General features: G+C 67.6%; 1 protein-coding gene across 13 annotated transcripts in view; it reads left to right on the top strand.

Annotated features, from left to right (window-relative positions):
* Positions 1-13,369, top strand: part of SNED1 (sushi, nidogen and EGF like domains 1) — a 58,025-nt gene that overhangs the window by 7,108 nt on the left and 37,548 nt on the right. For all 13 annotated transcript variants that reach the window (XR_001596879.2, XR_001596878.2, XR_001596881.2 and 10 more), the window contains exons 2-6: positions 4,017-4,304; positions 8,641-8,781; positions 9,265-9,427; positions 11,705-11,830; positions 12,107-12,220. Coding sequence is in view for 9 of the 13 variants with exons in the window: in XM_036237928.1 (XP_036093821.1) it covers positions 4,017-4,304; positions 8,641-8,781; positions 9,265-9,427; positions 11,705-11,830; positions 12,107-12,220 (832 nt within the window). In the remaining 4 variants the exon portion in view is untranslated. The remainder of the gene's footprint in view (positions 1-4,016; positions 4,305-8,640; positions 8,782-9,264; positions 9,428-11,704; positions 11,831-12,106; positions 12,221-13,369) is intronic.

The following is a 13,369-nucleotide window of genomic DNA, read 5'->3' as shown; positions in this document are numbered from 1 at the left end:
CTTCCGGGGAGAGCGCGCTGGCGGGACCCCCTGCGGGTCAGGATGCGGCTAAACCCAGGATGAGCCTCCGCTAGGGGGGACCGGTCGGGGCTGGCCTACCCCGCCCCCCCCCCCCATTTTCCATGCCTGTGCTGCATGTTTCACTAAATGCCACACAAGCAGAAAACTAAAAATAAACTTACTTTGCGAGGGTGGGGGGGGAGCCCCTGCCGGGCCCTGAAGGGCAGGGACCGGGTGCGGCTCGCTGCCCCCACCCTCTGGGCGCGCCTCGCCCACCACCGCACCCCTGGGATGTCCAGAAAGCTCCTCTGGCTGAGGCTCCTGTCCAGGTGAGGGGCCTGCCAGCGGCCTGCCGGCCGGCCCTGCCCCAGCAGGAGAACAGGGCCGGCTTGTTCTGCCTCCTTCCTGGACCCCGGGCACCGGGCCCACACTCCCCGGGGGCAGAGAGGAGAGGTAACGGGCCGAGCGCTGGCGGCAGCGGCCTCTGCACACAGCACACACACCGTGCACACCTGAGCCCGAGGTGCACTTCAGAGGCAGGAAGTAGACCTGGGTGCCCCGGCAGGAGCCAGGGGTGCGAGCAGGGCCCGCTGGGAAGGGGTGTGCGGAGCAGGGGAGGGGCCGTGCAGGCAGGTCCCAGCGGCAGCTGGCCAAGGACCCCCACTGCAGCCCGCAGGCCTTCCTGCACCCCCACGCTGCTCCCCCGCCTCGCTGCTCCCCCCACCCGGAGGAGCCTTGCCACCTGTGACTTCTCACCCCCACCGTTCCCCAAACACACGCAGACCAGGGGAGGCGCGGGAATGCGCGCAGAAGGGCGCATGTCCGAGAACCGGCAGCCGAGGCCCCGCCCCTACTCCGAGCTTGGTGGCGACCCTCGAGGACCCTCGGGGACCCTCTGCGCCCGCCCGCCGCACACCCCCACTCCCTCAGTGAAAGCACCTGCCGCCTTCTGCGTTGCCAACCTCGTTAAGGTTCCTTCCCCGTGTTTCGCGTGGTGTCTGTATTGTAGCCGCTGTACAGCTGTGCGAAAGGGCGACGCAGCTGCCCGTCTCCCGGCGGTGGACGTTCGGGGCCGCCCCTGGCGTCGGGCTGTTCTTACCGCTGTTTATCGGAATACTGGACCGCGTGTGCCCGCGTCGCCAGTGCCCATGCGCGTGTAGAGAGCACGTGCGCGTGCACAAGTGTGCCCGTGCACGTGGCGTGTGCACGTGTGCACATCCGTGTGCGCGCGTGTGCTGTACGTGTGGCAGTGCACGCGTGTGTGCACATCTGTGTGCCCGTGCGTGTAGCGGTGCACACACGTGTGTGCCCGTGCGTGTGGCGGTGCACGCGGCCGGGCCAGGGGCGCCCGCTTCCACTCTGTCAGACGCAGCTGCGCAGGGCGCCGGCCACACAGCCAGGCGGCTCGTTGTCACCAGCGAGGCCGAGCTGGGCCGCACATGCGTCCGCACCGCTGCCGCGTGTGATGCCGCGGTCCAGGTGCCCCCGTTGCGTCCGCCCATCCGCCGCGGCGCTGAGATCGGGCAGGTCTCCGGCAGCCCAGGCTGGGAGGGTGGCAGACGCCCTTCCAGGATCTGTGCGGGTGTGGCTGCCTTTAATGGGTCCTTGGGGGGCTTCTTAACGCTAATGCAGTGGGCGTCCCCGTTTAACGCCGCCCCAGCGTGACCACGTTCGCCCGCTCATCCTCCGACACTGTCGTTGCTGTCTCGGTGTGTCGCTCGCCCTGAGGTGTGTCGCACACCTGCAGCTGGATCTTGTCAGAGGCTGGTGGGCTCCCCACTTTAAGAAACCGAACTGCCCAGCCCCCCCCCCCCCCCCCCCCGTCCCCCCGGGGCTCCGTGGCTGCCTCTGGGCTGTCTCCTCTCACTGTCCCCTCCCGTCACCCTGAGACAGTACCCCCGGGCGGCTGTGGCATCGTCCGAGGACCAGCGTCTGTCCGCAAGACCTCCCGTCATGCCCTTCTCGAGAGGGCCTTGGCTACCCTTGGCCTTGCGTATTCACAGGAGACCGAGGCCCGGCCCCCGGGCACGCACACGCTCGCTTTGGGAGGCCTTCCTGCCCCCGCGCCCCCCGCCCCCCCCCCCGCCGCGTTGAGGTCACCGGCCCCTCAGGTCACCGCCCCTCACGTCCCCAGGCTCCAGAACCAGCCGCAGAGAAGCCTTGCGCGTCTTTTATTCGATTTACTCTCGAGTGTCCGTATCCTTTACGCCGTTCGCAAACGGCGTCTTTAACTGCTTTCCTATCTGCCGCTGGCACGTAGAACCGCAGCTGGGTTTTCGTCATTTTCTGATTTTTGTATTTAGCTACCAAACCAAACCTCTTATCCACTTGAGCAAATTACCGAGGGATCGTTTCTGGATTTTTCTACACTCATATTCGTGTTATTCGCAGCCAATGTCGGTTGTGTCTCTTTCTCATCATTTTAAATTCAATCAGGTTTTCCATCGTGCTGTGCCGGTCGAGCCTCCAACACTGTCACGTAGAAACGGTGTTGGCAGGGTCCTTGTCACGTTCCCAGTCTCAGAAGAAGGGCTCCTTACTTCACCGTGAAACAGGACGTTTGTTCTTGTCTATCCCGAAGACACCCTCTGTCAGATTACGGACGTCCCCTTGCATTCCCAGTACTCGGAGAGCTGTTATCGCCAGCGTAAACTTGTCAAGGTCTGAGGTTTGATGGCGCGCTCCTGACAAGCCGGTCACTGGTCCACAGGTGCCGGCGCTAGACCCGGGGCTCCTGCCCCAGGCGAAGGGCGCCGTTGCTCCCGGCGCGGCACGGGCGTGCTGTCTGCGCCGGTGCCCCGTGTGTGCGCGACCCAGCACCGCGTCGCTGCCGCACGAGGACCCGGGCGGCCGGCCAGAGTTGAGTTGGACTCCGCGGGGCGCTCTGGCCGGGCTGGCCTGGGACTGCTGTGGGGGGTCAGAGACGTGCCCCCTGCAGACCCCATGTCAGCCCCTCCCTTCCGCCTGTCGTCACCCGGAGGGCAGCCAGGAGCAGAGGGGCCCTTTGTGGGGACAGCGCATCCCGTGAGCAAACGCCCTGACGGGCGCGTGACCAGGGCAGCCAGGTGGCAGCGGCTCTGCGGTTGTTCCGGGGACGCCGAGCCAGGACTCGGGGACTGTGGGGGTCGTGGGATGGTCACCGGACACTGGACTGTCAACCAGACCCACCGGTGGGCCTGGGAGGGTCAAAGGTGCCCCCCAGCAAGAAGGGGAGCAGGCCAGCGTCCGTGGGGGGCAAGCCCAGTGTGCGAGGGGGGCTTTCGCCTCAGCAGCACACAGCTCTTCCCTTCACCAGTCCCTGCTGGTGGCTGCGCTGCCACTTCTGGGACGAGGAGGGATCCGGGGGCAGTGGCGGCAGCTCCATCAGCAGCTTCGTCCCCTTCGGTCCCATCAAGGACGCGCCTCCCTGTGGGCACACATGCGAGTGACCCAGACTGTCTCCATGGCCGCAGCTTGTTCCTAGGTTGATGGACCCTTAAGTCGGGTGGGGCGGCAGGGGGGAGACAGGCGGGGCGGCAGGCGGGGCGGCAGGCGGGGCCACAGGCTTTCCCAGCACAGGGTCAGGCAGTGAACGTCAGCCTGGCAGCCATCAGGGCTGACTCGCTCCTCGGGTGGTATGGGAACCAGCACCACACACCTGGATCCACGAAGCTGGACCGGGCCTGCACAGCACAGCCCCTGGGACCTGGCCCCAGCCCGTCTGTGCAAGGCCTGCGAACTAGCATAGTGTTTATGTGTTTAAAGGGCCGTAAAGACAAAAAGAACAGAATACGCGACAGGGACTGCACGTGTCCAGAGGGACAAAGAGACTCATCGCTGGCCCTCAGGGGACAGTCTGCTGACCCCGACTAGACCGTTTCCAAAGCCCCAAGGGCAGTAGGAATGGAGCAGGCCGAGGGGTCCCAAGCCTGGGACCAGGAAGTGCCAGCTCACCTGGAGGGAGGCTGAGCCACGTGCAACCCCCAGACCGCCGGCTGCCCCTGCCGGACGCCCCTGACTCCCCGCCCCCCCCACAGGTGAACAACAACGGCATCATCTCCTTCCTGAAGGAGGTCTCCCAGTTCACCCCGGTGGCCTTCCCCGTCGCCAAGGACCGCTGCGTGGTGGCGGCCTTCTGGGCGGACGTGGACAACCGGCGAGCGGGCGACGTGTACTACCGAGAGGCCGCCGACCCCGCCACCCTGCGCAGGGCCACGCGGGACGTCAGGCGCTACTTCCCCGAGCTCCCGGGCTTCTCCGCCACCTGGGTTTTCATCGCCACCTGGTTCCGCGTGACCTTCTTCGGAGGCAGCTCCTCGTCCCCCGTGAGTTCTGTCCTGGGGAGGCGGGGACTGTGCCCTCCGGCCCGTCTCGCTGAGGTGGGTGGGATGTAGTCGCTGGTCCATGCCCAGGAGTCACTCGCCCAAGGCCACACAGCCCACTGGAGGAGGAGGGGGAGGCAGCCTCTGCCCTCCCCTGTCCTCCGGGAAAACCCCAGATGCTCAGTGGGGTGGCTCAGGCGCCCAGAGGAGGGGGTGACATTTAAAGGGTTCCCGCTGGGGCGCTTCCTGCCCAAAGGGTCCAACAGGAAGTGCCTGCGCTTGAGCTTCGGTCCTTGATGGCAGTGACAACGCGCTGAGCCCGGTGCCCGGTGACGGCAGGCGGGTCCCCTCCAGTGAGGGCGGCAGCCGCCCCCTCCTGCAGGCCACACCCGTGCCTGACGCGAGGTCACTCTAGGGAAGGGCCCCTGGGCGCGGAGCGGCGTTTCCAGAGCTGTGTGTCCACCCACTGATTGGACGTGTATTTAGAGGCACCTCGGGGGGCACTGGGGGGACAGCCTCGGACAGAGCAGACGGAACACGTCTCTCCCGCGGGGTGACACAGCGGCCGTGTGATAAAGATGCCGGCTGCCGGGAGGCTCCCGGCACGGCCCGGCCAGCGGGCAGGGGCCTCCCTGAGCCTGCCGTGCCGGCCCGAGGGGCCTCGGCCCCCGGGGGGCTTCAGACCTGGAGGAACGGGGCCGTTCAGAGCAGCCACCCGGGGTGAAGTGACAGGTCACTGGACAGCGGGAGAGATGGGCAGTCAGGGCAGCGCCTGGTTTCCCGTCACACACGCTGTGGGGGGGGGGGTGCGAGGTGGCCGTGCCAGAGAGCGTGAGGGGATGGGGTCCGGGTCCCCAGCAGCGGTGGGAGCAGAGGTGGGAGGGAGGTGCCGGGCGCCGGGTGCTCAAAGACTCCGCACTGTCCAGAGAAAGCACAGGGAGGGGGGTGCTCGCCGGGTGCGGCTGGGGCGAGCCCCCCTGCCGGGCTGTTAGGAGCTGGGCTTCCGCGAGCATCGCCTCAGTTCCCATGGGGCACCCGTTGACGGGGAGCCGCAGGGACCCCGCCGGCTCGCCCTGGGCTGCCGGGGAGAAACGAGGGTGGCGTGGGTTTCTGGTTCCCCGGCGCACACAGGAGTCACGTTACGTGCACCGTAGCCTCACACGCGGACGTGCGCTGCACGCGCCTTCGCTGACAACACTCGCCAAGAACTGCGAACCGTCGTCGGACCCTTCGGAGGCGCTGTCTCTCCGCTGGCGGAGGGTCCTGCCTCAGTGGTGACCCCCCGACTGGTCGCCGGTGGCTGCCGAAGGCGGGATGGCCGTGTCCTGAAGCAGTGAGGCCTGCCGTCTCCGCGGCTCCCCCGCCGTGAGCGAGCCCTCCGCGCGCCGGTCGGCAGCGTTTTCCCCGCAGAAGAACCTCCGTGGCGATCACAGCCAGCGCCTCAAACCCAGCCGCTGCTTGGGCAGCTGGGTTCACGCGAGGGCCTCGGTCCCTCGCCACTTCCCCAGTCTGCACCACCTGCACCAGGAGCCCCTTTCTTTGCTCGCACACGAGAAGGACCTTCTCACCCGCTCAGGTCCCATCGTGAGGTGGCGGCGACTCGGCCACGCCTCCAGGCTTCACAGCCAGTCCTGGTTCTCCCGTGGCTTCCGCCACCCCTGCGGTCACGTCCACCCCGACCTCGAACCCCTCCAGTCATCCATGAGCGCTGGAATCAACCCCTCCAAACCCCTGCTAATGCTGATATTTTGGCCTCTTCCCATGAATCGTGCAAGTTCTTAACGGCATCTAGAGCAAGGAATTCGTTCTAGAAGGTTTTCAGTCCACGGCGCCCAGCTCCACCAGAGGAATCGCTGCCTGTGGCAGCTGCAGCCTTACGAAAGGCATTTCTTAGATAATAAGGCCTTAAAGTCGGAATCGCTCCTGGACCCAGGGCTGCAGGGCGGGCGCCGTGTGCTGGGGCGTGAAGATGGCCTCCCTCTCGCCCAGCCCCGTCGGAGCTCTTGGGGGACCAGAGCCTTGGCAGTGAGCGGGCATACTGTGAAAGGCATCTTTTTCCTGAGCAGTCGGCCTCGGCGGTGCGCTTACAGCCCTCAGCCAGCGCCGCTGCAGGAGGCCGGGCCGCCATCCGGCTCATCGCCCCGTTTCTGCAGCCTGGGCAGAGCAGACTCAGTGTCAGTCTTAAGGGCCGAGGATCTTCGGAACGGCCCGTGAGCACCGGCTTCAGCCCCGAGTCGCCGGCTGCATTCGGCCCTCCTGCGCGAGTCAGCCTGTCCGGGCCGGGGAGGGGGGCGGGGCGCTGACTCCTCTCAGCTGTGAGAGCCCCAGGGGCGTCTTCTCCCGACAGAGGGCTGCTCTTTCTGTGCTGAGGACCCGTCGTTGGTTCGTTCGGGGCGGCCACCTTCGCCAGTCGGCTGGCTGGCCCTCGCGGGGCGCAAGCCGCGGCGTCTCCGTCAGCGCTTCCTCCCTGGACCCCGGGGACGGGGACCGGGCTCCGCCAGCCTCGCCCCTCCCCCTGCAGCCTCCTCACTCCGCCTGACCCTGACCGCGCCTGGAGGGTCAGGGCCTGGGCGGGCGGAGGCTCTGGCGTGGGGGGCGCCGTGGGCGGTCTGACCTGCCGGACCCCACCCCCTCTCCCCGTCGCCCGCTCTCCGATGGCCTGGCGGTCACTGGGCCAGCGCTTTCACTCCGCTCCGGGAACTTTCTTGGCATTCAGTCCCTGTTTGGTGCGGGAGGCTTAGCTCACGCCCTCCCCACGAAGCTGGTCCTCTGTGGCTTTTGACTTAAAGTGAGAGACGGGAGCCCCTGCCTTTCCCTGGGACCGTTAGAGGGCGCTGCAGGCCGAGCGACCGCCCCAATTCCCCTGCTGGTGTGTCGCAGGGCCCGGGTGGCCAGGCCAGTGGGCGGGGCGGTCAGGACCCACAGCTCTGACCGGGCAGCGGGCTGTCTCCTGTGCGCGCCCTTCCGGGCACCCCAGACGATCACAGCGGCTGTGTCAAAGGTCACTGATCTCAGGTCAGCAAGACAAGTATAACAATGGCGAGAAAGGCTGAAATACTTGGAGAATCACCAAACAACACAGAGACACAAAGTGAGGAAATGGTGCCCGATGCAAACCTTCACTTTCTAAACCCCACGCCACGTGCGGAGCGCAGGAGAGCGAGACGCAGTAAAACGGGGTCTGCCCGGGCACCGCGGGACCCCCCAGGGCGTGTCCAGCCCCGGCACCCGGACTCGGCACCGCCCGCGGCCTCCACCGCAAGGCGCCCCGAGGCGGGCACCGCGCGGCCCCCGTTCACTGTGAGGCCGCATCTCGGCCCGAGGGTCTAGAAGGGACTTCGATGCCGCAGAATCCCGGGTTCCGCTCGGAACGTGCCCACGCAAGCCACGCCCAGAGTGCCCCTGCCGCCGCGCCCGGCCAGCGGCCAGCCCCGCCTTTGGGCCCCGCACGTGTGTGGCTCCCAGGCAGCCTGAGCCTGTCGGCGGCCGGCGGGGCTCTGTCGCGGGGCTCCTCTGTCGCGGGGCTCAGTCGCCACGTATCTGTGCTTCAGCCTTTGCCAATTTTTCTGTAATCCCTTTGGCCTTTTTCTTATTGACTCGTAGACGCTCTTCTTGAATTAAGGATATTGACAGCTGTATCTGCCTCGTATGTTATAAACACGTTTTTCACTTTGCTGTTTGCCATTTGGTTTGAGCCTATGGCCCGTTTTCATACTCAAACGCATTTGCAGCCAGACGCACGAAGCTCAGTCAGTTTCCGGGGCACAAGCGGCCCCTCCCGGGAGCCCCCCCCCCACCTTCCGGGACCGCGACGCTCCGCCCACATCCGGGCTTGATTCGGGTTCATCCTCACGTGGGATGCGAAGCTCTGGTTTTATGGTTTTTCAGGTTCCCCTTTGTCCTGAGACCCCTCCTTACACAACCCCGCCCTTTGCCTGATCTGAAAGAGACTCATACACACACTACCCAGCAATAGTTTCATTTCCATGAAAACCATAAAACCTAAGTATTAAAGAGATTCTTCTCAGTCCCTCTTTTTACCTTCGTCCTTGTCTTCGCGTTGCTGTCCTAGTCACATGGAACAGCTTTGTGCATCAGGCCAAGCGAGCGCTAACGCTCTGTGCCTTGGGGTACCGGGTCTGCTCCTGGCGCCCCTGGGCCCCCACAGACCCCCTCCCGCCAGGCAGCAGTTCCTGGGGAGGGGCTGGTCAGTGCCAGGGACACGGCGAGGATGGAGGACGAGGCCACCGAGGTCCTGCCCTGTGGGGGGACAGCGGGGATGGGGGGCGGGGCTCTGGGGCACGGGCGGCGGGCCCCTGCTCAGGCCCCTCCTTGGCAGGTCAACACGTTCCAGACCGTGCTGGTCACTGACGGAGCGTCCTCCTTCACCATCTTCAACTACGAGTCCATCACGTGGACCACGGGCACGCACGCCAGCAGCGGGGGCAACGCCACGGGCCTGGGGGGCATCGCGGCCCAGGTAGGGGCCCCGCTCCCCACTCCAGGGCTGCCCCGAGCTGGCGAGGCAGGCAGACCCCCTGCCCCCCCCCCACACACACACCCCGGTGCTGAGCGGAGGCCTCCCGGAGCCCGGAACCCCACAACCGTCCTAGGGTGAGAGGCACTGTGCTCCCCCACACTGCCTGGCCTGCAGGGCAGAAGGGTCCTAGATTCTGTGCACTGACGACTCCTGGGTCCGACCAGGGCCCAACAGTGTCCTTGACTTGGGGAACTGTCGTGGGGAGCTGTCAGGACCTGGCTGGGAGCCCGCTGACCTCCGCAGGGTCACTGTGGGGGGTGAGAACACACCGAACTCAGAGCCCTCCAGCTCACGAGGCTACCTCCCACCCGATCTCTCCGACCCCGGCCACCCCGGGAGGTGGGCGTCGGGCCCGTTCGGGACCTGCGGACCCAGCCCGCAGGACCCAGCCCGCGCCCGCGCCCTCTCTCCACACCCACGCAGGCCGGCTTCAACGCGGGCGACGGGCTGCGCTACTTCAGCATCCCCGGCTCGCGCACGGCGGACATGGCGCAGGTGGAGACCACCACCAACGTGGGCGTGCCCGGGCGCTGGGCGTTCAGAATCGATGATGCCCAGGTGCGCGTGGGGGGCTGCGCCCAGACAAGTAAGAGGACGGCGGGGGCGGCTCAGGGCGCCGGGGGCGGGGCGGGTGAGGGGCGGGGTGCAGGGGGCGGGAGGGGGACGCAGAGCCAGCCCCGCCCACCCGGGCGGCCCCCCTCCTCTCCTGGGGAACCCCGTGGAGACGTGTAAAGTCGGACTGCCTCACCGCGCGCGCATTCGCGCCCAGCCTCCTTCCCGGGTCCCGAGGGGTGCCGGGCTGTCGCACGTGCTCCCCAGGGCAGCAGGGGCTCTGCCCGCCCCATTCCCCTTTTCTGCCGGGCCCTGCTGCCCGTTAGACACCCCAGGCGTCTCTGCACCCGACAGGAGACACCCAGGGGTCTTTCGGGCCCAGAACACACAGCGGGGGTGGAGGGAGGTCCACCCCAGGGACGTGCACGTGGCCTGTGGGGACAGCCCGACTGGCCGCGGAAGAGTGCGTGGCCCTGAGCGAGTCACAGACCCTCCTGAAACTTCACTGCTATAAGGGAGGGAGGGGGCGTCCAGCGGTTGACAGAGCAGCGGATACCACGCCCGGCCATCGGGGCCACTGCGAAGCGGGTCCTGGGCCCTGTCCTGCGGACTCACCTCGACCGAGGCCACCGGCAAGGGCTGCGAGCCCTGCGCAGTGGAGCGCCCCCCCGGACTGGCCCCGGGGCGGGGTGAGGGCAGGCGTGCGCGTGCGCTATGCGCGGGAACAGACACCCGCGCCCGGGGCGAAGGCCGGAGGACAGGCGAGCCGAGCAGGCGCAGTGGGGCAGGGAGACCCTCCTGCAGCCCGGGGGCGGAACGGGGCGGGGGTGGGGGGTGGGAGGGGGGACAGGGCCTGGGCGGTGGAGGTTGAGGCGGTTCCGTCCCCATGCCTCAGCAGCTTTTTCCGGTGGGCAGAGAGAGGTCTGATTGTTGTCACCTGCCACTGGCCGGAGGCTTGGGTTGCAGTTAAGGAGTGAGGTATGGGCGCAGATGTGTGAGCGTTAGTGTGAGCGGGCAGCAGTGCAGGTGAGGACAGGTGTGGGCACAGGTGTGGACACAGGTGCGGGTACAGCTGCAGGCGAGTGGTGCTCCCCTGCAGAAGCTGCAGTGTGACGGAGGACTGGGGTCCTCAGGGCCAGGCCAGCCCTCCCATGCACAGGCGCTTCTCCCCCACTGGCCCAGGCCTCCGGGGGGAGCAGATGGGCAGGCACTGCTGGCCCTCCCTACTGGAGCACAGCACCGCGGGGAGGGGGGGCAGTCCCCTGGGGTCCCCACCACCACACTGCAAGCCCAGGGAACAGAGCCCGCATGTGTCGGTCGGTCCAGGATGACACCCATCGGCTTTACCAGGAAGGGGGGGCGGTTCACAGCTGAGACGTTGCGTCCACATCAGGACGTCTAGCTCCTGAGCGAGGCCGGTCCCAAGTCAGGGCTCCAAAGTCGGCCGCCACACACCGCCGCGTAGCCCCCCATGGCGGACCGGGCGACAGTGTGGCTGCAGGACTGGGGGGTACAGGAGAGACGCAGGAACCGTCCCAACCCAAGACAGCCACAGCCTCGGCGGTGTTCTGGACCGGAGGGTCCCCCCCTGGAACGCCCCGTCCTCCCCTCGACACCACGCCAGGCGTGGGGACCCCCTCGTACACGAGGGCCAAGACTTTGGGACACTCATCACTGGCCTGTCTGATCATGGATTGCAGTAGCCTGCTCCTCCAGAGGGCTAGGACTCCGTGGGCCAAGTTCTGTTAGCTTCCTGTCCAAGAGGGCCAGGCGTGGGAGCTGGTGGCCTTTGGGGCCCCCTGGAGGTCCTCCCCGGCCAGCAGGCCACACTGGGTGACACCGGCTTCGATGGTTCTGAGCCGGAGGCTCTCGTCTCACTCACGGGCAACTGGTGCTGCGTTCCCGTACCTGCCCGAGGCAGCCGGGACGAGCTGCAGCTGCCCTCGGGGCCCCCTCTGCTTCCGGGTCCATGTGGGGACCCCCTTGTCCACGCGGGTGGCGTCGCTGTGTTGCTGAGCATCCTCGGGCCCTGTCTTCTCAGCCCCCAGGATGAGCTGGGAAGTTGGCGCATTGCGGGATAGGAAGGAGCTGTGGGCGTGAGGGATTCAGGGAAGGCCCCCCCGCCACGAGCTGCCGCCAGAGTCCCGGCACAGAGGTCCCAGTGTCGGCGGGAAGCGCGGGCCGAGGGCAGACCCAGAGAGCGAAATCCTGGCCGCCCGGCCGCCCGTGGGCGGCGGGCCACGGTTCAGGGACGGGCCTTCGGGTCAGGGAGGGCAGGGGCTGACGGCTCTGCTCGGTCCTGTGTCCGCAGCCTCCGTGTGCCTGGCCCTGCGCCCATGCCGCAACGGCGGCACGTGCATTGATGACTGTGTCACGGGCAACCCCTCGTACACCTGCGCCTGCCTCGCGGGCTTCACGGGGAGGCAGTGCCACCTGGGTGAGTCGCTGCCGGGCTCGGCCACGCTGTGAGAGCACCCGGGGCCCGGAGGGCCCAAAGTCAAGGGTCCCCGTCCCCGTGGTGGGTGCGGCGTGCGCGGGGCACCAGTGGGTGCCGGATGCCGTGACCGCGAGCCTTGGGTGGGTGCTGCAGCGGCCCCTCGCAGCAGAGCACCCTGGGGGCATTCTGGAGGCTTGCCGTCCCCTCGCTCCAGGTGTGGCCGACCCTCCCAGCCTGCCGTCCTCCACTGAGGCCCCGCCCCCGCCCCATCTGCAGGTGTGAACGAGTGTGCGTCGCGCCCGTGCCAGAACGGCGGGTCCTGCACACACGGTGCTGACGGCTTCAGCTGCCAGTGCCCAGATGGCTTCAGTGGGCCCACCTGTGAGACAGGTGAGACGGGGCTCGCCCTGGCCCCAGCCTGCTGGCTGCAGGAGAGGCCGGGGTGGGGAGGGGGCCGGCAGCCTGGCGAGAGCGGTGGTCAGCATGCCCCAGAGGGGGCCTGGCCCCACACATGGGTGCCTGGAGATGGGCGAGGGGCTGTGGCGAAAGCACTGGCTACAGCACTCAGGCCTCCTGGGTCCCGGGGGTCAGGGCGGGCTGTGCCCTTAACACAGGCCAGTGCCCGTTCTGGACCGAGCCACGGTCTGGGCAGGCTGGCCACAGGGCCCAGATGGGCGGAGCCGTCAAGCTCCTTCACTGCAGGCCCAGCTAGATGGGGACTTGGGAGCTTCTGAGGTCAGACGGCCAGCTGTGGGGGGAGGCACAACCCACACCCTCTTCCCGCCGGCACCCCCGGGAGCCCGGCTCCCAGCTGCTCCCAGCAGTGGAGGCTACTTCTCCCCAGCCCCGGGGTCTCAGAGCCTGGGCTTGGGCTGCAGTCCCTCTCGAGAAGCCCTGGCCTCTCCCCCACGGCGCCCACGTCGCCCTTCCTAGTGCAGCGGTTGGTTCTGGTGCAGCCCTGCCCCCTGCCCCCCCCCGTGCCCCCCGCCCCGCACCCAGCCCCTCTCGGCCCCCTGCCCCCGCCCCCGCCCCTCACCCGGCCCCTCTCGGCCCCCCGTCCCCCCCGCCCCGCACCCAGCCCCTCTCGGCCCCCTGCCCCCGCCCCTCACCCGGCGGGGGAGGAAGGCAGACAGCACCTGCTCCCAGTCTCACTGTGGGAGCTGCGAGCAGAGCCAACGAAGAAACCCCTTAAATCAAACCCCCATGACCCTGGAACGCCAGCCACCTCGGCCAGACTCAAGTCCCCTCACACACTTGCTGACGAGAAGCCATTACTTAGGGACACGCAGAGCCCACTGCTGAACCAAGCGTGCGCCTGTAACGCCTCGCCGCCTCCCCCAGCCCCGTTTGTGAGGGTGAGCGGCGGCCACAGGACACGTCTGGAGACCCAAGCTGTAGTGTGGAGCCACCGAGGGCCCCAGGAGGGCTGGGGGCTGGTGCCAGGACCCCTGAGCCTTGGCTTTCTTGTGGCCAGTCCCGGGACCCCGACAGGCACCGGCCCTCCGCCCCAGGTCTCAGCACTCGCCTGGGCCCCAGGGC

This window comes from Rousettus aegyptiacus, unplaced genomic scaffold, assembly GCF_014176215.1.
Source record: "Rousettus aegyptiacus isolate mRouAeg1 unplaced genomic scaffold, mRouAeg1.p scaffold_m13_p_2, whole genome shotgun sequence".
NCBI classification, from domain to species: Eukaryota; Metazoa; Chordata; class Mammalia; order Chiroptera; family Pteropodidae; genus Rousettus; species Rousettus aegyptiacus.
The sequence above is the reverse complement of the archived record's forward strand: the minus strand, read 5'-3'. Positions and strand labels throughout refer to the sequence as shown.